This window comes from Cygnus olor, chromosome 16, assembly GCF_009769625.2.
Source record: "Cygnus olor isolate bCygOlo1 chromosome 16, bCygOlo1.pri.v2, whole genome shotgun sequence".
Classification (NCBI taxonomy): Eukaryota; Metazoa; Chordata; class Aves; order Anseriformes; family Anatidae; genus Cygnus; species Cygnus olor.
This window is the reverse complement of record NC_049184.1, coordinates 14,111,520-14,134,901: the sequence shown is the minus strand read 5'-3', so window position 1 is coordinate 14,134,901 and position 23,382 is coordinate 14,111,520. Positions and strand designations below refer to the sequence as shown.

The 23,382-nt window shown below is 51.8% G+C and overlaps 1 protein-coding gene across 6 annotated transcripts in view; it reads left to right on the top strand.

Annotated features, from left to right (window-relative positions):
* The window catches only part of MYT1 (myelin transcription factor 1), a 61,901-nt gene that overhangs the window by 11,267 nt on the left and 27,252 nt on the right, over nt 1–23,382 (top strand). For all 6 annotated transcript variants that reach the window (XM_040575555.1, XM_040575558.1, XM_040575554.1 and 3 more), the window contains exons 2-6: nt 9,971–10,071; nt 16,876–16,930; nt 18,794–18,824; nt 21,802–21,864; nt 22,612–22,856. In XM_040575555.1, the coding sequence (XP_040431489.1) occupies nt 9,971–10,071; nt 16,876–16,930; nt 18,794–18,824; nt 21,802–21,864; nt 22,612–22,856 (495 nt within the window). The remainder of the gene's footprint in view (nt 1–9,970; nt 10,072–16,875; nt 16,931–18,793; nt 18,825–21,801; nt 21,865–22,611; nt 22,857–23,382) is intronic.

Here is a 23,382-nt window from a genome sequence, read left to right as displayed (position 1 = left end):
AAAAGAAATCGATGTCGAGCTGTTAAGATACAAATACCCAATATGCTGTAAGACAATATGTTTCCGAAACTGCTGCATAAGCTGCCTCTGCTCTAATTAAATATAAACTGCAGCAGGGACTCGGGTTTCTTCTGCTTCGTGCCTTCGCTTGAGACCATTTGGCACGCGTGTGGCTTTCCCTAGGCCAGCATCTGCAAGTCAAGCCTCTTCTGAGGAAGCCTTTCCCTCCTCCGTGGCACACTCAGACCTTTTTGCTCAGCGTGGAGGACAGGACCGAGGGCTGTAATTGTCTCCTTGAGCCGCAACTCGTGGGTGTGTTTACCTGAATGCTCTCCGCAAGCGCAGGAGTCAGGTGTATTCAACAGCAATGAATTAAACCCTGCATTAGGAGGATCCCCTGGTGAATATTATTATAAGGTACGAGAGATGGCTCTGGGGGAGCTTTCATGCACACGGTATTTAAAAACTGAGGCAAAACCTGTAGGTGACACTCCGAACGCTTTTGAATTTATTTTTTTTAAACAATCCCACAAACCTGACAATTTGGTGCTGAGTAATTCTGCCTTGTGCTTGTTCCTGGGATCCCCAAGCATGGCTGGTTGAGTTTGGTGATGAGTAGTGAGTTACCTGCATGTAGAAACGGCTACGAGGTGTGGATTAACCCCCCAGCAGCTGGCTGGGGGTAACCCACCTGGCGTTGGTGTTTCGGGGCTGAAGCCTTCCCACCCAGGGGAAGGCAGCACAGGGGGGTGGAGGACAATGTCTGTTTGGCAGTCAGGTGTTTGGGGTCAAACCTGGCCTTTTTTTTAGTCCCCTTTTTCAGTGCTTGTGCCTCCAAAGTTAGCCCAGCTCAAACAGCAAGGATGAAAAGTTTGTGTCTCTGCAAGGAGCTGTGGCCGTGAGCCCCAGCTGCTCCTGCTGATGCACACATTTCTCCTCTGTAATCCTGAAGCTCTGCATCTAGCAAGCTCCTGGCAAGTGGAGTTAAAGGTTTGTTTGTTGCCCTCAATATTTTGATGTAATTAGTCAGCGAGCAAGTAGCTGCTTTTGCCCAGAGAAATGCTCTCTGCAAGTACACAAGTGACAGGAGAGGATGAATGGCCTTCTGGAGGGAGCTGCTGGTTCAAAAAAAAAAAAAAAAAAAAAAGGTGCCTGGGAGCCATGTTGTTGCTTCAGAAGAGAAAAAGACAGTCAAAACAGTTAACTTTGCCTGCAGCATCGCAGCAGAGCACGGGGTTGTCATCTCCTCTCGTATGTCCCCTGGAAACTTGTGGCTTCCCTCTGCGGAGGAGAGGCCCCCGGCTGCAGGGAGGGTGCTGCCGTGCCATGGGGGTGCTGGGTGACAGCAGGAGCGAGGGGAGAGCAGGGAGGACAAGGAGGCTTGCCAGCGTGTGAGCTAAACTCTGGCTGTGTCTGGGGCTTGGGCTGCGGGGCTGTACCCCCATCCTGCAACATTTTCCCTATGGTAGGCTCAGCTCTCGGGCTGGGGCTCAGCATCAGGGCCAAGCGGTGCGGCGCAGGGGGCTCAGCCCATGCCAGAGGCTGGATGCAGGGATGGAAGATGTGCAGAGAGGCACCCAGCCGCTGCCCCATCCTCCTCCCCAGGCGTGCCATTGTCCCCGCTTCCTATTCAGAAGCCAGCCCTGGCTCCCATGGGCAATGCAGAGAGGTGCCACTCGCCTCTATTTAATCCCAATTACACGGGGCCGCAGGAGCGCTAAGAGCGCTGCCAGCAGGGCTGTAAACTCGGCATATTCGATGATTCCCCGCGAGCAAGCGGAGCTCAGCAGGCGGCTGTCCTGGCAGGCCGTGGCATGAAACCAGCAGAGGGTCCCGGCTCGTGGTGGGCAGCGTGGGGACGGCCCCGGTGCGAGCGCGGCGCTGCCGCTTCCCCAGGGGAGCTGTAGGCGCACGATGAGCTCACCTCCGCTCCTGCCTTATTGCTGCTGTCTGTTGGACTCTGCCTGACACACGCTTACGTGTCAGGTTTTCACTTCTTATAAGACAGCGGAGAGGAAAGGCTTAATATTGCAAAGACAAGCTGGCAGCTGGGAAGTAGCCCACTTAGTCATCTAGCCGTGCGTCACAGCGCTGCCAGCATCTTCCCCGGCTCCTCCAGGCAGCCTCTCCTCTGGTGTCTGACCTGGTGCTGCCTGCTGCAGCCCCCCCCAGTGCAAAAAAGGGGCTGCTCCAGCAAACACCAGCAGTAGGACCAGGTCCTGTGCTGGGGACAGAAGGGCTCTGTCCCTCAAACACCTCTGTGCCTGGCTTGGCCACCAGCAATGAGCCAAATTCAGGCAGCAGCAAACTTTTTTTTTTTTTCCCTTCCAGTCTTGTATATTTTTGCTCAGAACCCCAGGGGCCCAAGGGTAAGGTCTCCAGGCAGATTCAGATTCACGTGGGCTGTGACAAATTCACTGGGGTATTTCTGGAAGTTTGGAGCCCAGAAGGAACAAGAGTCATTGACAGACAAATCTATAGCTGGCAAATGATGGAGGAAAGATCAGTTCATAGCCCAGCAGTTTCTTCAGCTCTTTCCCTACATGCTGGGGAAATCCATGTTTGCTATTCAAAAAAAAAAAAAAAAAAAAGGCGCAGATCTAAATGATGCTTCGACCTGTTCCAGGAAGGCTGTCTGGAGCTAGTTTTTCCTCGCTTGCTATTTCTTCGTGCAGAGACCCCCATTTGTTACCTTTGATTTAAGCATTTGGCTTCCACCACCATGCAAAGACAGAGCTCAGGCTCTCTTCTCTCTTGATATCCAAACTGATGATGGAGCAGCTTGGACATGAGGTGCCGTGAATACCTGAGCTGTCTCAGTGCACCCAGCTCGATCTGTTTGCCATCCACCCACACTGGGACAACCTCCCCGTGCAGGCACAGCGCTGCCCTGAGAGAGGGGAAGATTTGGCTGCAGCAATCACTGATGCCCCCCTTTAACCCTTTAGGGGCAAACTAGGGGGGTCTTGGAGCTGAACCCCCCCCCCCCATCTGGTTTGCTCCTCTCCATCACCTCGTTCCGGCTGTTCCCCACCACCCCTTTCCTCAGCCACCCCTCTCTACCCGTCCTCATCCCCTAGCAGTCCTAGTGCCACACCTCTTTTCCACGTGCACAAGGTTTTACGACACAGATAACACTTTTGTGGCTTCACCCCGAGCCATTAGTTCATTTGTTTCAGCAGCAGCTCGACTCCGAGCTGCTTCCTTTCCACTGACCCAAGACACAGTTATCCAAAATCATCTCTAAAAATCCATCCGTGGTGAATTCTCCTGCTGGTGTTTCGACACATCGGCTCCATGGAAGCTTTCGATTTGGTATGAAAAGTAATTATTACCGGGGTGCAGTTTAGCAGTTATTTTTCACAGCACTGGTAAGGTTAAAAGAAATAATAATAATAATATAAGAAAGACTCAGCCAGAGTAACTGTCTGCAACATGCTATTTGCATTTTTAAGGAAAGACTTCTTTGAGACAGCTTGGGTGAAAGGTCGACATTTGCATATAAATGGAAAAGAAAGTGTGTGGTGCTGGAAGTTACATCTATATTATTTTCTCAGCAGTGAGCTGCTGTTTCGGCGATTAAGGGACGCAGTTTGCATTTGGCTTTTATTGAATAGAGAAGGTACCGGGAAAGCCAAATTAGAACAAAATAATGAGGAAAATGCGCAAGAAGAAAGAAGCAGCATCCTGTGCCTTGCTTCTCGGAGATGCGCTCTGCGTGCCCGACATGTTACACGCCTGTTTGCACATGCAGCGGGCACGAGTGCGTGTCTGAGCGGGGCTGCCTCTGTGCACAAAGGGATGCTGGAGCCGAAGCCCAAAGCAGGAGTGGTCCTGTTGTGGAAGAACAAGGCAGAGGAGGGCCCCTGGCACTCCCAGTTTGGAAAGGATAAGCCGGGGCTTGCTTGGTTTTTGTCCAGGCTCAGGTATGTTCCGAAAGGAATATATGGCTCCTGAGACAGCAGTAGGAAAATTCGCTCTTTGGGCAACCTGTGGAAGTTTTTAGGGCGAGGGCAGGAGGGAGATGCCCATCCTTCAGACCTAGCTCTCATCCTGGTGGGGTCAGCATCTGCTTTTCCAGGCCCTGCTGTTGCCCTGGCCCTTGGAAATCCCAAAGGGGTCCTCTCGTGGAGGACCTCACCACTTTGCTTTTGCTGTTGTGGGTGGCCTTGCTCGCCACGCTCAGGGTGCCTCATATTAACAGCGACAAGCCAAGGAGCTGGGGACGGATGGGACGTAGAGGAATGTTCACTCTTTCTATTCTGTTTGATCAATATATTTAAGGAACAATGCACAAACGGTGATGTTACTGTGGGCATGCAGCATTCCTTCTCGTGAAGAGTACACGAGTGATACAAGAATGGAAAGCAAAAAGCCCCTACACCTTCTGCAGCACCGTGCGCTGCACTTCTGCCAGCCAGCGGGAAAAGGAAAATAAAAAAGGCTCCAACCAAATGCCTTATTAACTGGTCGTGAACACTGGAGCATGAATATTGCTCTTAATGAGGAGAGGCTGTAGCCTCATTTGCTTTCTTTGCTTCAGAGGTGTGCTGAGGGCTTCTGCCCCTGCAGCTCAGGGTGAGGCAAAAGGTGGGTCCTGGTGCTCGGTGTGCAGAGCTGCTGGGTCTGGGGGCGGTGAGACGGCAGCAGGATAGGGGGTGGATGGACAGGAGCCACCTGGGCTTTGTGTGGAGCTGGAGGAGGGATCCCAGGCAGGGTGCTGCTGGGTGACCCCGGCCACTGCAGCAGGCAGAGCTGGAGGGAGGGCGGCAGCACCAGGCACCTCTGAGCCCCACTGGTGCTGAGCTGGTTCATCACACGTGCTGTGCTGCAAGCATCCGTCCAGCAGTGAAAGCACCAGAAAGACTTGATCCTACCAAAATCCAAACCTTTCATTTACTTTGTGTAAAGGGAAAGGAAAAGGTCAGCGTGCATCACGGATTTTGTAACCTTTGATGCTACAACGTGTGGTCTGGTAGCAGAGCGCGTTAAGCCAGTGCTGCCTGTCTGCTGGGGCAGAAGGATCAAAAATTCATGCACCCAGCGAGCTGCTGGGGCTCTGCATGGCTGGGGTGTGCAGCGAGGCATCGCCCAGCCTGGCGTGGCTGAGCAGGAGACCAAGATGTGGGTGAACTGCCCTGGAGACCAGCCCAGGGTGTAGGAGCCGTTCGTGTCCCTCATCAAAGGCGCTAATGTTTGCCTGCTCGCTTTAAATAAGAGTCACAATCAGAAGCATGGGGCTGCTGTGGTTCTGGCACGCAGCAGCCTCCAGGTGCTGGGGAGGACGAGCATCTCTTGGCATTTGCTCCCTGCTCACCAGTTCCCCACTTTCCTGCTGGTGTAGTCAGGGGGCCAGTTCCCTGCAGCTTTATAAGAAGGAACTGTCTGTGGATCCTACATCTGTCCTTTTGCAGAGATAATAAACTCTTTGGGGTTTGTCCAGGGAAGCTCCCCAGCCCAGAGCATCCAGGCTCAACATCTGCTTGGCAATTGCTGAGCTCCTTTCCCAACCTGCTGAATAAAAGTATCCTTAGGTCAACTACGGAGCAACACAGAACAACCTGCAGTCTGGCCAGCCCTGCTCCGTCTCCCATCCATACATTCAGTCTAATTGATTATTAAATCATATTTGCTGATAAGTGTGAGATGTAATATCTATTATACAGCTGTTAAACCTCAATTAATATGTTTTAATGATCAGTCATTTACAGTGCAATATACAATTAACATCCGGTATTGAATCTTGAATTAAATGCATGTTTGGGAAGCTAAATTTGGAGCACTGAACGTAGATGTGCTGCGGTAAACAGTGATCATTGCATTGAGTAGATAGTATTTCTGTGCTGTGAGAGGGCATGCAACACTTCTCTTAAAGATCTAGAGGAGCACAATTAATAACTCAAGGGTTTTCTCGAGGCAAATGCAGCTCCGCACCGGGCTGTTTGCCCCGAGAGCTATCAAAGGCGCTGCTGAGAACTCCTTGCCTTTATTTTGTGCTGTCGGGTGCAAGCGTCGGTGTGCGGGTGTGTAACGGCAGCAAAAGCGGCAGTGTGTGTTCAGCCACCTCCACAGTTATTCCACCCCGTGCCATCGCTGTTCCTCAGCGCAGCTGCAGAGGAACCTGCGGAGGCATTCAAGGACCTGATGACGAAGTGGAAAATTCCCGTATTTCCTTGTAAACTTGGCAAAAGAGCCAACGTCTTTCAGCATGTGGCTGAGACCGCGCGTTTCCCTTCTACAATGGCACGTGCAAGCTGCAGCTCAGTGCAGGGGTTTGCTCCCCCTCTGGCTGGTAGGGAAAGGCACCCGTTGCCTTGTGGAGTTTGGGTGCAGAGAGCGGTGAGCGCGGGCGATGCGCTGCAAAATGCACCCCCGTGAGCCACCAAGAGGTGTGGAGGCACAGAAATGATGCAAAATTTGGCCTTGGGATTATTTTTGTTTGTGTGAAAGGCAGGGTCCAAAATACACCCTCGGTGCTGCTGTTGTATTTGTCCTCAGGAGCGAGGCCACGTCATCTAGCGGGATGCTGAGCACCTGGGCTGAAGGACCCAGTGCAGGGTCCCTTGTTAATACAGCGCTCACCTTTCCCTGAAAAATGTGCCTGAACAAAGATGAAGAAAAATCTCACCCTCTTCCTCTTTCTTTCCTCGCACTTGGGGGAGCAAATGAAGATTGATATGTTTTTCTTCTGGTCTTTCGGTTAAAATATGCGGTGATGCATCTATGAGGAAACGAAGCCTTTCCCCCATCTGTTCTCCGAGAGCCCCGTCTCTCACCCCATCGCTTTGCCGGAGCAGATGCAAGCCCCGTGCAGGGGCAGCTCTGGAGGCAGGGCCGTGCTGCTCTGCCTGCAAGCGGGGCTGCCCCACGCCGGAGCTGGCTGCCTCCCAGCAGCCTCCCTCCACGGCCACCTTGCTTTCTCCTCACCTTCTGCACTCCCGAGTTTCATATGGGCTTACTTTTGAGGGAAATATCTGCTGTTCTTTGGAGTTTTTTTTTTTTTTTTTTTTTTTTTTTTTTTTTTTTTTTTCCTGGCAAATCGATGCTTTCTCTCCTTGGAAAGTGAAATACTCCAAAGTCCGATCCACCTTCTGACTTGCATGTGGTCTCCCTCCAAACTTCCCAGATTTTCCTTTTTGGAGTTGATGAGGGTGACCAGAGATTTCAGAGAACTTGCTCTTTCGTGTCATGGTTTTGCACATTTTGCAGCGCTTCGGTTCACAACTGCCCTTCCTCAGTGGCTATCTCTGAAGGAGAGGAGGGGACAAACAGATTCAAGGCTTGAGAAAAATCTATTTCAGAAGAGGATATCGTGATGTTTTGGTGGTAGACTGACATAAATGTTGATGGGGAAAAACGACCTTTTTAACGAGTGACCCAGACAGCGGGCACAGAGGATGGGTGCAGTGGAGGAAGGCTGGTTACCTCCTTGGGATGCGAACATCAGGCTGTGACCTCCTGGACAGGCTGAGCAGCTAGGGCTGCTTTTCAAGGGGAAGTGTTTGTGTGTGCTCCTCCTGGCTGCGAGCTCTGGCTGTCCCAGCTCAGTGCCAGGAGGGGAGCTCAGAATGGCTGGTTCCTTCAGGGATCTGCTTCCCGTGCACAAAATCTGTCATTTAAGGCAATATTCCGCATCTCTGCTTGGGTGGTCTGGGTTAACGGGAGTGTCCTTCACATAAGCGTGCTGCGTTTCTGCTGAATCCAGGTCCAGAGGCGAGGGGAAAGGGCACAGCCAGCACGTGCAAGCTGATCCCCTCTGGAGACCGGAGAGATGCATTTAAGCAGCGCAGAGCAGAGGAAATCTGATTCGGGTGTTGACGGCTCAGATGGCCACAGCAGCTCGGGGCTGGGCAGAGGGCTGGGAGCAGCGGCTGGTGGGTGCTGAGCTGGCGGGGAGAGCCTGGCCCAGTCCCTTTCTCTGCACCCCGGGACCAAAGGCATGGGAAGTGATGAGAAACGTAGCTGGCACCTTGGTCTACGTTTACCCTGACAGCTCCAGGGCTCATTCTTAGCCTACTACTTAGGGAAATGTTTCCCTTCAGATAAGCAGTCAGGCCATAATGTCCCATGTAAGTGCTATAGAAACATCTTTTATTATTATTACTTCATGTCCTCACCCCCGTTCTCCTTTCCTCTGTCCCTTTTTTAGTTTCTTTCCCACATTATGTTTCATTTTTTATCATCTGCCTGGCCATCTGTGCCTCCCCACTTCCTTTCCTTGGAGCTTCTCTGAAGGAAAATAATATTTGGCAGCTCTTGGATTTTGTGTCCAAGCCCTGTACCTTTCCTGGGGATCCAGGCTGGACACAGTGTTTCAGGCAGGATTTAGAGCAGAGTCTCCAACACAGATGTTTTGCTCGTGAAACGTAGAAAAGCCCCCTAAACATCTCTGCTGGCCTCAGAACAATTTTATAACAAATGCATGAAGGTGACTTTCACAGTCGTCGGTGCCGGGCGCTACCTTGGGCAGTGTGTCACTGCGGGATCGAATTATCCCAGCCTTTCAACAGGCTCATCCTTGCAAGAGCACATTGGGATGTGGTTGTTTCTTAATATCTTGTAGATAAAGAACGGACACAGGCTAGGGGTAGGTATTTCCCTTGGTATTTGTTGTGCGTTCTCCTAAAAGCTGCTTGGTGGCAGAGCAGCTCTGAAGTCACTCAGCTGGTGTCCTGCACGCTCAGCAAGTTATCCGTGATCCTCATCCGTTTCTGAAAGCCCGTCTCAGGTTTCCTTCAGTGCCTGTTAGCCTTCTGCCTGCTTTCGCTTAGAGATCACCGAAATAATAGACACATCGAGGAAGCATGGGAGCCTGTTGTGGCAGTGCTCAGGGAGCCCAGAGCTGCCCTGGGCTCTTCTGCAGGCTGTTAGCACCCGTGATGGATGCGCATCCTCAGCTCCCTCCTGCTGGGGGATGCGCTCCTTCCCCTCGCCTTGCTGCTGGAGGATGAATGGAGCGAGGCTTGGAGAACAGGCAGTAAATTATTCACTGCTCAATGCCACAGGGAGCCGCAATTAAGGATTGAAGGGGAAGGCTGGTGGCGGCGGCACCCAAAGCAACCCTGGCTTGCCAAGGTGAGCTGTGACCCTGGAGACCTGGAGTCTGGGGGCGAGCATTTTTCATCTCATTACCATGAACAGCAGGGGAAGACCCACAACACAGCTCCTCGCTGCTGCAGCAGAGCTGGCGCCTGCCCCTTGGATGTGTTTGGAGTTGTGTAAGAGGAAGGGAGAGTGCCAAGCGTCAGCTTGTATAGTGCGTGCTTCCCAGGGATTTCCCCTGCCCTGCCTCCAGCTGTACCTCGGGTACCCTCATTTTGTGTCTTCACTGCAAATTGCTGCAGTGACCCACTCCCAAAAGCTGGTGGTGCCTGGATTTGTCATGGAAAATTGCACCAGGAACAGGGACCTGCTTGGCTCCCAGCGATGCCCAACGGTGGGTCCCATCTGCTGCCTTGGATGTGGAAAATTTCTAGGAAAGAATAAAAAATTAACTTTATCTCTGGAAAGAGAAGAAAAGAAGGTGTGAGGGTAGAGCATGTGGTGAGGCTTTGTCAGCTGCCACAGGCACCGCAAGGCTCCTGGGCTGCTGCTGGTGGCCACCATGGGCAACCTGGGGGCTGCAGTCACTGCTGCTGTTGGGTTTTCCATTGAAGGACCAAGCTGAGCAGCACTGTGCAGCAGCCTGAGGGCACCCATGGGTGCTCCTGCAGCTTGGCTGCTGCATGGGAGCCTGTTGAGTCTCTGAACCATCTTTTACCCCAACTGCAAAGTCTTCACGGTCAGGTCTCGTGGCCCTGGAGTGCCACCAAGGGGTCCTGCTCAGGGCATGGAGACCCCCGGCAGGGTTTAAGTGCCCATTTAAATAAAGCAGGAAATAAAAATGGCATTTTCACCTCTGGCCGATGCTGCCAAAGGAGTGCCGGGCTGGATTTGTCTCCTGACCCCGTGTTCCTCTTCCCCTCCCTAGAAAATGAGTTTCGGGGCGAGCTGCTGAACCAGAGGTGGACCTGCGGAGAGAAGATCAGCAGCTGCGAGGGAGCCGCCAGCCTGCACGGCACACGCATCAAGGTGAGTGGAGAGCCCTTCCTCCTCCACGAGCATCCTCTTCCTCGGTGCGGTGACAGCAGGACAGGGCCCCACGGTGCCACAGCCCTCGGGGACCAGCTGGGCCAGGGGGACGGAGCCTTTCCGGCACCCAAACCGCGGGCAGGAACTGGGCGGCTCTGTCTCCTTGTTAAAACCGAGCCTCCTGCGTGGTGTGTGCAGGCAGAGAGGCTTCCAGCTGGCAAGATTTGGCTTCGGGGCCAGATATTTAAATCCTTCCCTTCCTCTCTGGTCCCATCCTTCAAGGACAGCTCAGGATATTTAGCTCGGTCCCAGGCCTGTTAAAAGAGGCCCTTTCTGTGAGGGACCGGCTGGTCGGAAGAAGCCCCTCGCAGGCCAGGTGAAGCCGTGGTGCGCGCGGAGGGGACAAGCGAGGCATTCATCCTGCCCATCCACAGAGCTGCCCATTTACTGCTGCAGCTGGGGCTGCTGAAAGGGGTCCAGCCCGCGCCGTCAGAGCCTCTGCCAGCAGATGAGGAAGCTTTAATTAAGCACAGAACGGGGCTACTCGTTACACAAGTGATGCTTCCTGCCTGGTTTTGGACTCTTGGTAACGAGGCACGGGCTGGGACAGCCGGATGGACCCCCCAGGGCAGTGGAGGGAGCCCTCCTTGGGTGACTGATGTTAGCCACACATCCTCGGTCCCCAAATAAATGGAGCCCCAGGAAAAGTCCAAATCAGCAAATATCCACCCTTAGAACCATCCTTCTTGGCTAACAAGCTGTCAGCTGTGTGCAGGTGTCGCCAGGAAAGCTCACACCTTCTTAGAAAGCAGAGTAAGCAGTTGTTGCTATATTTAAAAGCAGCTCAATTAAGGCTTTTCTATTGAACCTGCCAAATAAGCACTTAGATTAGATTTAATAAGATTGTTGTATGTTAATAAAGCGATGATTACAAAAGGTAACGTGCCTAGTACCTGGTGCTCATCTAGTGCTCTGCCTCTGCCAAGCACGTTGCTAATATTAACCATTTCTCTCTACCCTCCCCTCTGCCCAGCTGTGCTTTAACACAGGGAACCTGGTCCGGGGCTAGGAGGGAACATCCTAAGTGGGAGCAGGATTTGGGGTGGTCCTGCAAAGCCAGGTCATGCTGAGAGCACCAAATAAACATGGACAACATTTATATGTAGCTTTCCATGGTAGTTATGGCTTGTAACCTACAGGATGCGCAGCTTGAAAGGACGGTGGGGTGTGGGGCATGCTTGCTTATTTATTTTTGTCCCTAAAGGAGTCCGGGTGCAGGATAAAATTTCCCTTGACGGGTCTGAAATGAGATCTCTGAGGAGCAGCAGGGAGAGGTGCTCCCTGCATGCATCCAGCTGCATCCGTCTGCCCGGACGCTCCTGCCTGTGCTTGTCCTGGCCCCAGCAGCTGGCAGAGAAATGAGCCTTTTTCTCCCAAATCTCCATTCCCCTGTGCCTTGGAGAGGTCCGTGGCCCGGCGAAGGCTGGCAGCTGCTAGGACAGGTAGGGCTGGTGGTGACGGGGCCACCAGAGCCCCTCTTCGGAGATGTGCTCTCATAGTCTCGCTTCAGCAACTGCCTCAGCTCGTGCCACTTGAGGATAATCTTATGAAAATGGCAGCTTATTACCGAGCCTGAAAACAATGGGATTGAGGAACTGCATTTTTTTTTCCTCCCCCACCCCTCCTCTTTTGGCATGAGAGCTGTTTGCACAGATCGAGCCACTTAGGTCTCTGTGCGTGTGAAATGGCGTTTGGATTGCATGTTGTAGCACTTCCAAACAGTCGAGAGGAAAGTAGACGTCAACTTAAACTGCTGCACGTGAAATCACCCCAGCCTTGAATGCTGGTGCTGCAGAGGCACACGGTGCAGCTGTGGCTGTGCCAAACGTGATGCTCAGAGCATCTTTTCTGGTCCACTTCACTCTCTGCTACTGCTACAGAGCATTAGTGCTCTGTAAATGTTTAATTTGCAGCATTGCTGTTTTTTTTTTGGGGGGTGGGGGTGGGGCAGGACCCCTTTTGCAAATGAAAACTGACAGCGCAGCTGAAGGAGGCCGGTTGTGACAAAGCTACAGGTTTTAATTTGGGGGAGAGGGCGGAGGTACAAGCTGTGGTTTTGCAATTAAAGATGTCAAGGCGAAATCCTCCCCTGACTCAGAGCACAGGGTGTCCTTTCTCGGCAGCAGCAAGAGAGCAAAAGGCAGCCGGTAGCTTGTACAGCTGAGGACGGGGCTCTCCATAGGTGGAACGTCAGGAGGATTTAAATCGAGCAGCAGGAGAGACCCTAAAGGAGGAGCGGGGAAAAACAAACAGCCCCCGAGTGTGGTTATAAAATAGTGCCTGGGAGCTACGGGGCTGGTGCGGAGGCTTTCAGCCACTTTCAGCCCTTTTTAAAAGAAGAGCGAGAGTCTTGAGCAAAGAGTACTTCTTCCTCCATCCCCTCTTTATTTATTCTTTAAAAACTAATAGCTAGAGAAGGTGCAGCGTGACGGAGCCCTCCGCGTTTCCCGCAGTGAGCGGTGGTGTCCTGGCACTTGGCAGAGGGGGATGTGGAGACCCAGATCCAGGTCTGCCACGCACACGCAGCCTGCAGCAGCCAAGGGGGGCTACCTTGTGGGGTAAGAAATAAAACTTTAAAAAATCAGGCCGGGCCATTCAACCCCATTTTTGCTGCCTGGCTTGGGTTGGCTCCATAGCTCTCCACACCGGCATCTAGGTGGACCCTGGGGTTAGCTCGGGCTGGTGAGGCAGCCCCTGGGTACAGAGGGAGTTGGGGGACCACAGTGCAAATTAATCAGAACGTTAATTGTCCCTGGTGAGAGCCTGAAGGAGTCTGACTGCTGGGATAAGGTTGTTGTTGGTGGAGTTTCCCACGTGCCATCCTTCTCCCTTCCCTTAACTCATCCCGGCTTTGAACCCAGCCCCGAAACGGGGCAGTGAGAACTGGGCTGTCCTCCCACCCTGCATGGCCCGAGAGGAAAAACCAAGAACAAAACCACCGTTCAACCGTTCTGTAAAACATCATTTCTTCTGGCATTTTCCTCCTCCTCCCCTACCTGCTGAGCAAGTCTCGGTTTTGTTTTTTAATTGAGCAGAAGCTGTCCGTGTGTCCCTTGGATTCAGCTTCGTGCAAAACGTTTTTTTGCAACATCCGCAGATAGGCACTGATGGAAGTTCTGCTGCTTCCAGGGTAAAATAAATATTCCTGCTGAATCCTCACCTCTCTTTGGCCAGCTGAAGGCTTCTTCAGCGTGTTTATTTTCTCTGAGCTCCACGCTGCTCTTGAATGCATATAAAGTATTACTGCTGACCGTGGGGAATTTCAGCATGGCCCTTAATGGGGGATTTGCATAGAGCTGTTGAAGCCCCGGTGCACCTGGGTGTCTGGGCGCGGGAGGCTCCAGTGGTTTTATGTTAACGCCTCGGTCTGCCTTCAGAAAATAAATGTGTATTAAGATAAGAAAGGAGATGAAAATATCAACCGTGTAGGTACTCTGCGAACTTAAACTTCAGATCCATTCCATCGCTGTAGTTTTGGCAGCAGAGCAAGACGGCTACTGCACGAGGAGGCTTTTAAAATTCACCTGGTGCTCAGGTTAAACTGTCTTTCAAGTTTCTCTCTCTGAACCTCACTGATCTAGGTGTGCAGCATCAGGACACCATCGGTACTGTTTGTATTATGTTGGGAAGTTCCTTAGTGCAGGGCAAACATGGTAAGAAATTGTCCTTGCACCAAAACACCTTCAGAGAGAAAAGGGCAGGAGGGAAAAGAAGCCCCAGAGAGGAAGGGGTGCTCTCCAGGTCACCCCACCTGGCAGTGACAGACCACAAAGCTGAATCCTGATGCGAGCATCCTGACCTGGTGCAGGGTCTGGTGTCTGCCTGGTTCCGTGCTGTTGGCTTGGGAAATCCTCTCGGTGTGTGAGAGAGCATCCAGCCACGAGGCCAGGAGGGGCTGCACGAACTCTGCCTTGTTCTAGCTGCACTAGCGTGCACTGGGGCCAGCACCCAGTAGCAATAACTTATTTTCAGGTTTCCTTACCAATTGTGTGCTTGTGTATGCAGGGTTTTTGTCATGAGCTGGACTTAGGGAGAAAGTTTGCACAGTGAAGAGGAAACCAGATTTGGCTGCTGTTGGTTTAAGCTGAGAAAAGGTGACCGATGGTAGAAAACAGAGTCTGGCTGGGGAGCCCACGCCATCTCTCTGGTGTAATGGGACCTTCTCTGCAGGGGAAAAAAAAACAATATATATATACATATTTATAATTTTTTATAAAATTTTATATTTTTATATATATATGTTTTTTTAAGCAGGCCATGTCATGCAGTAGTGCAGGCCAGGCAGCTTACCTGCCTTTTCCAGCCTGGGTGAGGCTGGTGCCCGGCTCAGGACCCTCCTGCCCCTTTTCCCACGCTGTCACCATGGACCTTGTGCTCTCGTTGCCCAGGGGAGACAATTCTGCCCTGAAAGAGGTGTTGAAGGCAATGGGAGGAATTGCTCCGTTGAGGTGTCACAGCGTAGAGAGGAGCTTGGTGTTAGCTCAGGAGTGATACCTAATTTTTTGAAGGCAGATGTTGCATGCAGTGGGATCTCTCCCATTTATAAGCAAACAGCTACAGCCTGTCATCCAAGGGCAAGTTTAAGAAAACCGAACTTTTGCTCTGTGTTTCCCTCAGTCCCAGCCCTCTGGGCTGTTTTGAAGACAGGCTGTGAAACCAGAGCCACGTCCATCAGCTCCGCTGGCCGGAGCCAGCACGTCACAGGCACTGCCCGCAGCCCACCCTGCTCTCGCTTTGAATAATTTATCCGCAGGAAACCCGTATTGCCAAGGCACCAGCCGAAAGCGTGCCAGTTCCCTGGGAAAACTGTCAAAGGAAAAAGAAAAAAAAAAAAAAGCCCTCTCTGAAATTCATTTTGGTAGAATGCAGGCTCCCAGCAATCAAACGTATCAGGCGCTTTGTCGGCGCGCGGCGTTAGCTCGCTCGCTCAGCGCACGCCAGCTTTGAAAGGCTCATAAATGTAATGAAGTCCCTTTGACACCTGCTCCTCTCCACACTTTAAACGTAAGCCATTGGTCCGCAGGGAACCGGGGCTTTAAAAATAGAAATTATAGTAATTGTCTGCTGTGTTATTGGGAAGATTGTAATAAACGTGGAGCACAACACCGCGGTGCCACGAGCTGAATGCTGACAGGATGCATAAATTGCTCCAGGTTTTGATTTTTTTTTTTTCCTTTTCTTGAGTCTCCCTATCCAGCAAATCACAGAAATGAAGGTGTGTTAGTGCTTTGCTGCCGGAGGGAGGCAGTGGGAGGGAGAGATGTGCTGGGGACACTTCAGCCCTCGCTTTGAAGGGTTTCCAGCTGCGGTGCCCCATCGGCTGGGACCTCCATCCCTGCTCCCTGTCCGCCAAGGATCCATCCAGAAAGAGTTTTGAGGTGCACGTGGGGGTTTGGAGGCACCCACTGTGTGTGCATTGTCCCCACCAGAAGCGGAGCAGCTCCCATGTGTGTCGTGTCCCATCCCACCTCCCTTGGGGTACCACAGCATTTTCTTTTGTCTCCTCATTTGGGGGTGGCACAGGAGCTGGTCTCATCCATATGGGACCCGTAGAGGATGCTCCAAAGAGTACACGCCAAAGAGAATTTGTTTTTATTGCATCAAATTGCACTCAGAAATCCTTTTTCCCCCTTTTCTCTCTTTCCCAGGAGGAAATGTCCTGGAGCGTAGTGCTCTACAATAAAACCTAAATCATCTCCCCAGTCTACTCCGATCCCATTCACCTCTCTGTTCACTCCCTGATCCTCCATACCCCATTGGTATTTGCTGCCAAACGCACCCGGTGACTCAGATTTTGTGACATTGGGATTTTCATCCCTGCTGTGGGGCTGCAAGACGAGATTTGGGCTGTCCACACCAGAGCAGCTACAATCGCCTTGGGGCAGGACAAGGGCAGGAGGAGAAATCGGCTCTCGGGCCCCTTCAGCAGCTTCCCTGACAAGTTCAATGCAGTACCACTGCTGTTATCCTTCTCCCCCCACCTGGCCATCCCCTGCTTTTGCTGCCACTTCAGCCAGGGCTGATCTCAAAGCTCCCACCTGCGCCACGGCGCGGGCACGGAGACTGCGCTGCAGCCACGCGCTGCTGCATTCAGCCCTCCGCTACCTTGTGGCACGCTGTGATGTTTAATTAATAGCGAGCGCTTTGAAGTCCCTGGCGTTACTTATTCATGCCCATATTCCCCGCAGACCCTCCCGTTTGATGTCCATGTTGCAGAGGTTATTTAGATACACCCTCTGTGTCAAATCTGAGCACAGCGGAGAGGTTGCTCTTTAGAGCACTACATGAGAAGTTGCCCTTCCCGGGCACAAGATCAGCTTGACCAAATATTCAGAGATTTCCGAAGGCTGAAATGTGCTGGCTGCTCCCTGAGTTGCTCACAGTAGTTCTGAATCACCTGGTTTGGTGTAGATACAGGGAAATTTGGTCTGGCCTTAGCGAGGGACGCTGTCTGCCTCCACCAGTGCGGTTCCACCTGCATGTTCGGCCCTCCATGGACCCCCAGCAGTGAGTCCGTGCTGTGGCCTGGGATGGGGAAATTAACACAAGGTTGCTAAATCTGGGACTCGAAAAGAAGATTGTGCCTTCTGCCTTTCAAATGAATAACTTTGGGTTGAATGATAAAAGCAATGCAAGAATTGTCTGTCTCAGGTATTTACCCAGAGCAACAGCCCTGTGTGAGAATTGCCTTTAATGATAGTTTTCACGTTGTCTTTTAACCAATAGCTTCTCTTTCCATCCCAGATGAGTTTAGAAAATGACGATAAGAGAGCACGCACGCGATCGAAGTCTATCAGAGGTGAGCAGCTGATCATCCTGCTGCGCGCGGAGGTGGTACCCGAGCTCCCTGCACTTTGCTTGTTCCAAAAGGGCTTTGATTTGTCAGGTCCAGGCTGGTGGCTCTTTAAATTACACTCACCGCCTCCCCTCCAGCCCCACTGAGATTTGTCCATGAGCCTGGAAAACTCCCAACTACAAACCTTTACAGCGTCTTGTAATATTTAACCCTCCCTCCCTGCTTCCCTCATCCCTGATGCCCAAGGAAAAAAAAAAGAAAAAGAAAAAAAAAAAAAAAAAAGAAAAAGCCCTTTGCGTGCTTTGCTTGATGGGGATCGCAATCGCTGTAGCTTCAGATCAGCTCCCGGGGCTTTCATCATGCACACTCTGCTAGTGGCTTTGAAGTTGTACATCTGAGAGCGCCTGGCAGAAGTAGTGCATGCTGCAGAAGCAAACAGGGCTGTTTCCCGGCAGGGACACGAGGACAAGTGACTTGTTAATGCAAAGCTTGATTGATATTTATTTTTCACCCTTAAAATATTGCTCAGTTTGCTCTTCACGTGCTTTCTGTCTGGGAGGAGGAGAGGCGGTCTGGTGCAGAGCACGGTGCATCACCTCGTGTGATGGGTGCAGGGCATCCTCGCAGTATTTATTCCTTCTTGTGGACGTGGATTTGATTAATTGCGAAGGTGGCTGGCAGGGATGGATGAATGGGGCTGGCTGACATGAAGAGCAAGGGCTATAGGGGTTGCAGCTTCCCGCATGCAGCTGTGCTGGCCCACCTCACTTTGTGCTGGCCTGTCTTCCTCCTTGCACTTTTCAGCATCTTTTTTAAAACCAAAGGAAAAAACAGACGCTGCCAATTGTGCTGAATCAAGCTGGATTATGTGGGTTTTATTATCTTGCTGCACGTCCGTAAAAGTGCTCGCTCAGGTTGCTAATGAGAGCGGCCCGATTCTATTTATTTTCTCACACCTTGCCTTCGCCACACCTGAATCTGGGTTTCTAGATGTGAAAAGGTAATTTATCGAATACACCGTGGGATTTGCCACTGCCTCCAGTTTGTTGAAGCTTGTGAGTCGTCCCACGGGGAGATGGATCCCAGGAAACCCAATTAGCTCAAACAAATTGAGCAAATGTGTTATGGTTTTTAGCTTAGACGACTTTAGCTTGTGCTGTATTTTTTTTCCCTTCCAATTATTTGGATTCCTTGCAGAATGGAAGGTTTTCAGCAATGATGCGATGTTGGTGTATGTTGTTACTGTAAGCAGTGGGATGTCCTCTTAATCACGAGTGGGGAATAATCCCCGTCCCCCCACAAACTATTGTTCACCCTAAAAGCCAAGTGTCTGAGCATAGGCGGGGCTCTTACGTAGTCCAGTGTGACAAAGGAAGGAGAAAAAAATGTGCCTGTTGATGTTACAGAGGTAAACATGGCCATTGCAGCAAACCAGTAGTGAACTGTGCAATAAGTAATTAAGGGACATGTTTTAAAGGCAAACACAGAGAGGAAGGCATAAGAAAGCTCAGTCCTTACTTATAAGTGTTTGAATCCTATGCATATAAATCAATATAGCTCTGCTGACTCTAAAGTTGTCATTTTGAGATGGAGGTACTCCCTGATGCTGCAAACATGCATTTATGGGCTTAAAGCTAAAAACACACAAGAGGATTTCCAAGGCAAGTGTATGATGGCATGCAGCAAACATTGACAAAGTGGGTTGTCCTTTCTTTCCCAAGTGGGATGCCTCTGGGGGCAGTAGGAATGCAGCAGCTGTAGGAGAGCATCCCCCAGGGAGGGGAGGTGCCCTGTGGGGGCTCAGCCCCTTAATGTGTTTTTGACCGTGTCTTTGTTTCCATTGCTGCCTCCTGCCCCTTCGGCTAGTGCCCACGGAGCTCATCGGCCAGGAGGTGAGGTAAGGACCCTGCTCCTCCTCCTCGGTGGTGGTGGGAGGGATGGAGACCCCAGGCTGGGGCTCGCTCAGGTGAAACCCCGCTGCTGCTGGCCTGTCTGGGGACCGGGGTGTGGGGAGCAAATGTGTGGAACTTACAGGGTGGAGATCTTGCTGGTTGGCTTATATTGGGCCAAAGAACCTCCATCCGCCCTCTGTCCTGCCTAGTGTAAACCCCAGCAATGCCTGATGCCCCTATTTTATGGAGGTTGTTGCCTTTGATGATCTTGCAAAAGAGCAGGATTTCTTTTCCGTGTAGTTCACATCCTCCCCTTGCCCCCAAACAAAGCCATGTCACATCACTCCTCGTGCCAGATGCTCCTCCTCTAGCCCTGCGTCCCCTGTCAAGCCACCGAGGTCTCGTTGTCACTCATTTAGCAGCGCTGGCATGTGAACAGCAGCAGCCCAAAGAGCCGGAGCGAGCCTTTGCAGCTCTACAGAGCTTCTCATTATAAATAACAGCCTCCCCCACCTCTAAGCTGCCTTTAAACCTTGCACAAGGGCTTATGCAAGAGGTAGGAGTCTTTAACCTGGACAGGCACTAATAGCAGGGGCTGCCTCTCCGATAGAAAGCCGTGCGTGTCAAAGAGTAATTGGACCTTAACCAACCCAATCTCAGCGCGTTTCTGCTCCTCCACTCCCCGATGGCTCTGGAGAGATGGAGGAGAGCGCGGCAGGCACACCACTTCTCCAACTTTTATTGCTGAACACTTGAGTGGAGGTGGTAATTGGAGCAGGTGACATATATAAGGGGCAGGACGGAGCGCTCCACAAAGCCATCTCTGCAGCTGTCACCTAATTGCCTGATTAACTGGACGATTAATCGACTAATTGGAAGCAGGGCAACGTCTGCATGACAATAAGCGGCCCTTTTGTCAAGGAGATGAAGGCTTCGGGGAGAGGGGAGCAGGTCCGGCAGTGGCTGTGGCAGGGAAGGAATGTGGCTTTCACAGACCCCAGAGGCCCTTTCTGCTTCTGGGACCCCAGCCAAAATGCGTGAAACGCCCTGGAGGAGAGCGGGGACAGAGGTGTGGGGATGGCAAAGCCTGGCCCAGAGCGTGGTGAGCATCACCTCTGCTTTGGGGGCTTTGTAAGGGATTAAATCCACGCACCGGAGACATCCCAAATCGCTACCTGCTTTGGGAAACCCCGATGCTGAGCCGCTTGGCTTGTTCTCTTTTATTATTTACTGCAGGCTTCATTTCACCACATTAAAAATGAGGTGGGGGGAACGAGCTTTAATTGATTCAGGAAAGCTTATAAAAGCCTGTAACATCTTCATCAGAGCTGCTTTTGTTTCCTGCTGAATGAAGCCTTTTTCAGGCGAGTCACTGGCACCATAAACACCGCTCTGTCTTCTGCCTGCACTCACTTAACGTGTGTCTGGGGCTGCTCAGCACAGAGCAGCCTCAGTCGTGACTGAGGACAATTAAAATTAAGTAGACTTGAAGATCAGCAGCAGAGGGAGCAGTGAAGGGGGCAGCCCCTGAGCATGCACGTTAGCGGGATGAGATGCTTTTATATATGGTCCTGAGCGTTTTGCTAGGGATGGGTGTGTTGTTGGCAGGACCCCAGGGGTGGTGGGGCTGTTTTCAAATCCTCCAGAAAGGGTTCTTACCCAAAGGAAGCATTCTTATAATTTCTGACAATTCAGCAACCCATTCCTGTCCTGTTTTGGGGTTTAATTCTTTTATTTGAATGCAGCAGTCCAGCTTGTGCATGGTGTTGTGGGGAGCTAAGCCATTAAGAACCCACCATTGTGCTCCCATTCACCTTCTCCCGAGCTTTTTGCAGGGGCTGGGCTCTCTGCTGAGAGCAGAAACTCTGCATCCCTAAAGCCTGACTTGGCACTTGTTGCTATTTAATATCATCCCATGTTTTTACTCCAAGACTAAAAGGCTGGCCGGATCCCCTCTGGGCTGGCGATGCCTTCTCCCTTTGCACTGTCATCAGGAGATTTCATTAGCGCTTCCAACTTCCCGGGCCGAGGGTGATACGGTGCTAAATGAGGTTATTAATCCTACACGACTCCAGAATCCCTCAGACGTCAGGCGAGTCACTTGGGTATCCTATAATCAATGCCGTAATCTGGTTTTGCCAGAAAATGTTTGCTTTAATGCTTTTTATCTGGAGCCCTTCTTGCTCTCGGAGCTGGGATTAATTACCCCTGCAGGGGAAGCGTGCGGCCCCGCGCCGAGGGATGCAGCACGCAGGCGGCGTGGCTGCAGCCCCTGGCAAGGGCAGCATCATCTGTGAGCGCTGCCCAGAGCTCCCGGGAAGTCTTTAATGAGTCCTCTTCTGCAGGGCAGCAGGACCAAGTGCAGGGATTTGGGATTTTTGTCACCTAAATGCCATCCGTTCCCCCAAAAGCGAGCCTCCGAGGTGCTCTGGAGGATTCGCCTCCAGGTGTATTTCACCCACTGTGCTCTGGCTAAAAGCTGAACATCCTCACCCCGTTCCCTGCCTGCTCTTTTCATGAGGGCTCCCATTTCTTGGTGCCAGGAGCCCCAGTTCCCCAATAAGCTATCACGCAAGTGGAAAGCCCATGTTTTCCTCCAGCACCAGCAAAAACGATAGCTGAGGAGTGGGGAGGGGGGGAGGCAGAGTGTAGTAGTTGTCTGGTTTTTAAAAGCTTGCTCTTACACATGCAAATCTTTAATTAAACATACTCATAAAACTATAATGAACCGTTCATCTAATTAAATGGGGTGAGTCATTTCATTAATTTTTAGCAAACTGCAAAGCTGCTCTCCTGCCCTCCTCACTTGGAATTCAAAGGGACAAGCTGAAGCATTTGAGGGAAATTATCTTCCATTTTGTGGTTATTTTGTTCTTTGTGCACAGAACCTGTTTAACTGACCATAGTTTATACTCTTCTAATTAAAAAAGAATTCTCCGGGTCCTATTGCTGTTCTTGATGGTTGCTTGTTTCCTTCTCCAGCTGTCCTACCCCAGGCTGTAATGGCTCAGGACACATCCGTGGGAAGTATGCGAGGCACAGAAGGTAAGGCTGGGTCGGAGGTAATGGGGATGGAAACATGCAAGCAGGAAACCCAGAGACAGATGTTCCCTGGAGAAACTGGTTCCTTGGAGCATGGTTCAGAGCAGGAGCCAAACACACATACATCTCTTGCTCTCTCTCCATCGGTCCGTGGGGTCTTTCACCAGGCTGACAGCTGCCTTCACACCGACCCCAAACCAAGACAGCAGTGCCTGGCTCGGGTGCCTGGTGTCAGTGGGAGCTGTCAGCAGGAACAGATTTTGGTCTGCTCCGTGCCTTTATGGACATGGAGAGGAACGAGAGCCCGCTGGCTGCCTTGGAAGCCATGCCAGCAGTAACCAGTGGTTTTCAGATAAATTTAGTTACAGCGGTTGGTGGATGAGCTCCAGAGGCTGGTTCTGTGTCCCCTGCCTGGTTTCATGGTGGCACTGGTGGCCAGCACCAGCAGTGGTGCTGGGAACCATTGGTTCTGCTGCTCCCTGGACACCAACTGTCCATGGGCAGACTGGTAGCATGAGTCTGGCAAGCTTGTGCTGACTTCTGCATAAAGCCAATATCAGGAGATGCACAAAGTCAAGATTTGAGAGCAGATCTGGGCAAAAAGAAAATCAAAAAATGCTAAAAAGCTGGGGTACTATATGTGTTATTTTTTAGTATTTGTGTATTTATCCCACTTGCCTTTGCCTGCCTGGTCGAGATGCCGTAGACATGCCTTCTCACCGGGCAATGCCTCCTTGCTCCCACCCGCAGCCTACAAAGCTGCCCTCTAGCAAAGAAGAGGAAACTTCAGGATGCGGAGGCCGAACACCTGGTGTCGAAGCGAAAATCCCACCCGCTCAAGCTGGCCTTGGACGAAGGCTACAACGTCGACAGCGACGGCAGCGAGGAGGCTGAGGCGAAGGAGTCTGGCTCCGATGAGTCGGAGGGGACGCTGGAGGAGGACGAGGCGGAGGTGGTGGAGCAGGAGGAGACCCGCAGCCCTGAGCCAGCAGAAGGTGCTTTGTCATTATTGATTGCTGAGCTGCGTTGTGGAGATGAATAAAGGGCAGTGAGTGTTAATAACCAGGAGTTATAGCTCCTCTGAATCGCGCGTTCCGCAATTATTGTGTTTGGTGGAAGCAGGGCAGCAGAGCTCTGGTTAAGCAGTGATGGGTTACAAGCAGATTGTCTCTGGAGTCTTCAAAGTGAGAGCTGCTCCATCAGGGACGCTCCCTGGGGAAAGACCCCTGGGAAGCACAAAGGAGCCGTGTGTGGTGGCGAGGGCGGCAGCCCGGGCTCCTCCATCGCCGCCCCGGTGCAGGATCTGGCCATCCATCCTCTTTCCAAGGAGACGGGTGACAGGCGGATGCGCTGGGTGTCTGTCCAGGGTCCTGGCACCGCCTGGTGCAGAGCCCCTGGTTTTGGGAGCAGGGGGAGCGCGGGGACAGCTGGCTGCTGATGGTCGGGGGCCAGGAAGCAGTGTACATCTGAGCACCGTGAAAGCTTTCGTGAGGAAATCCCCTTTCTATCTGCCCTCCCCGA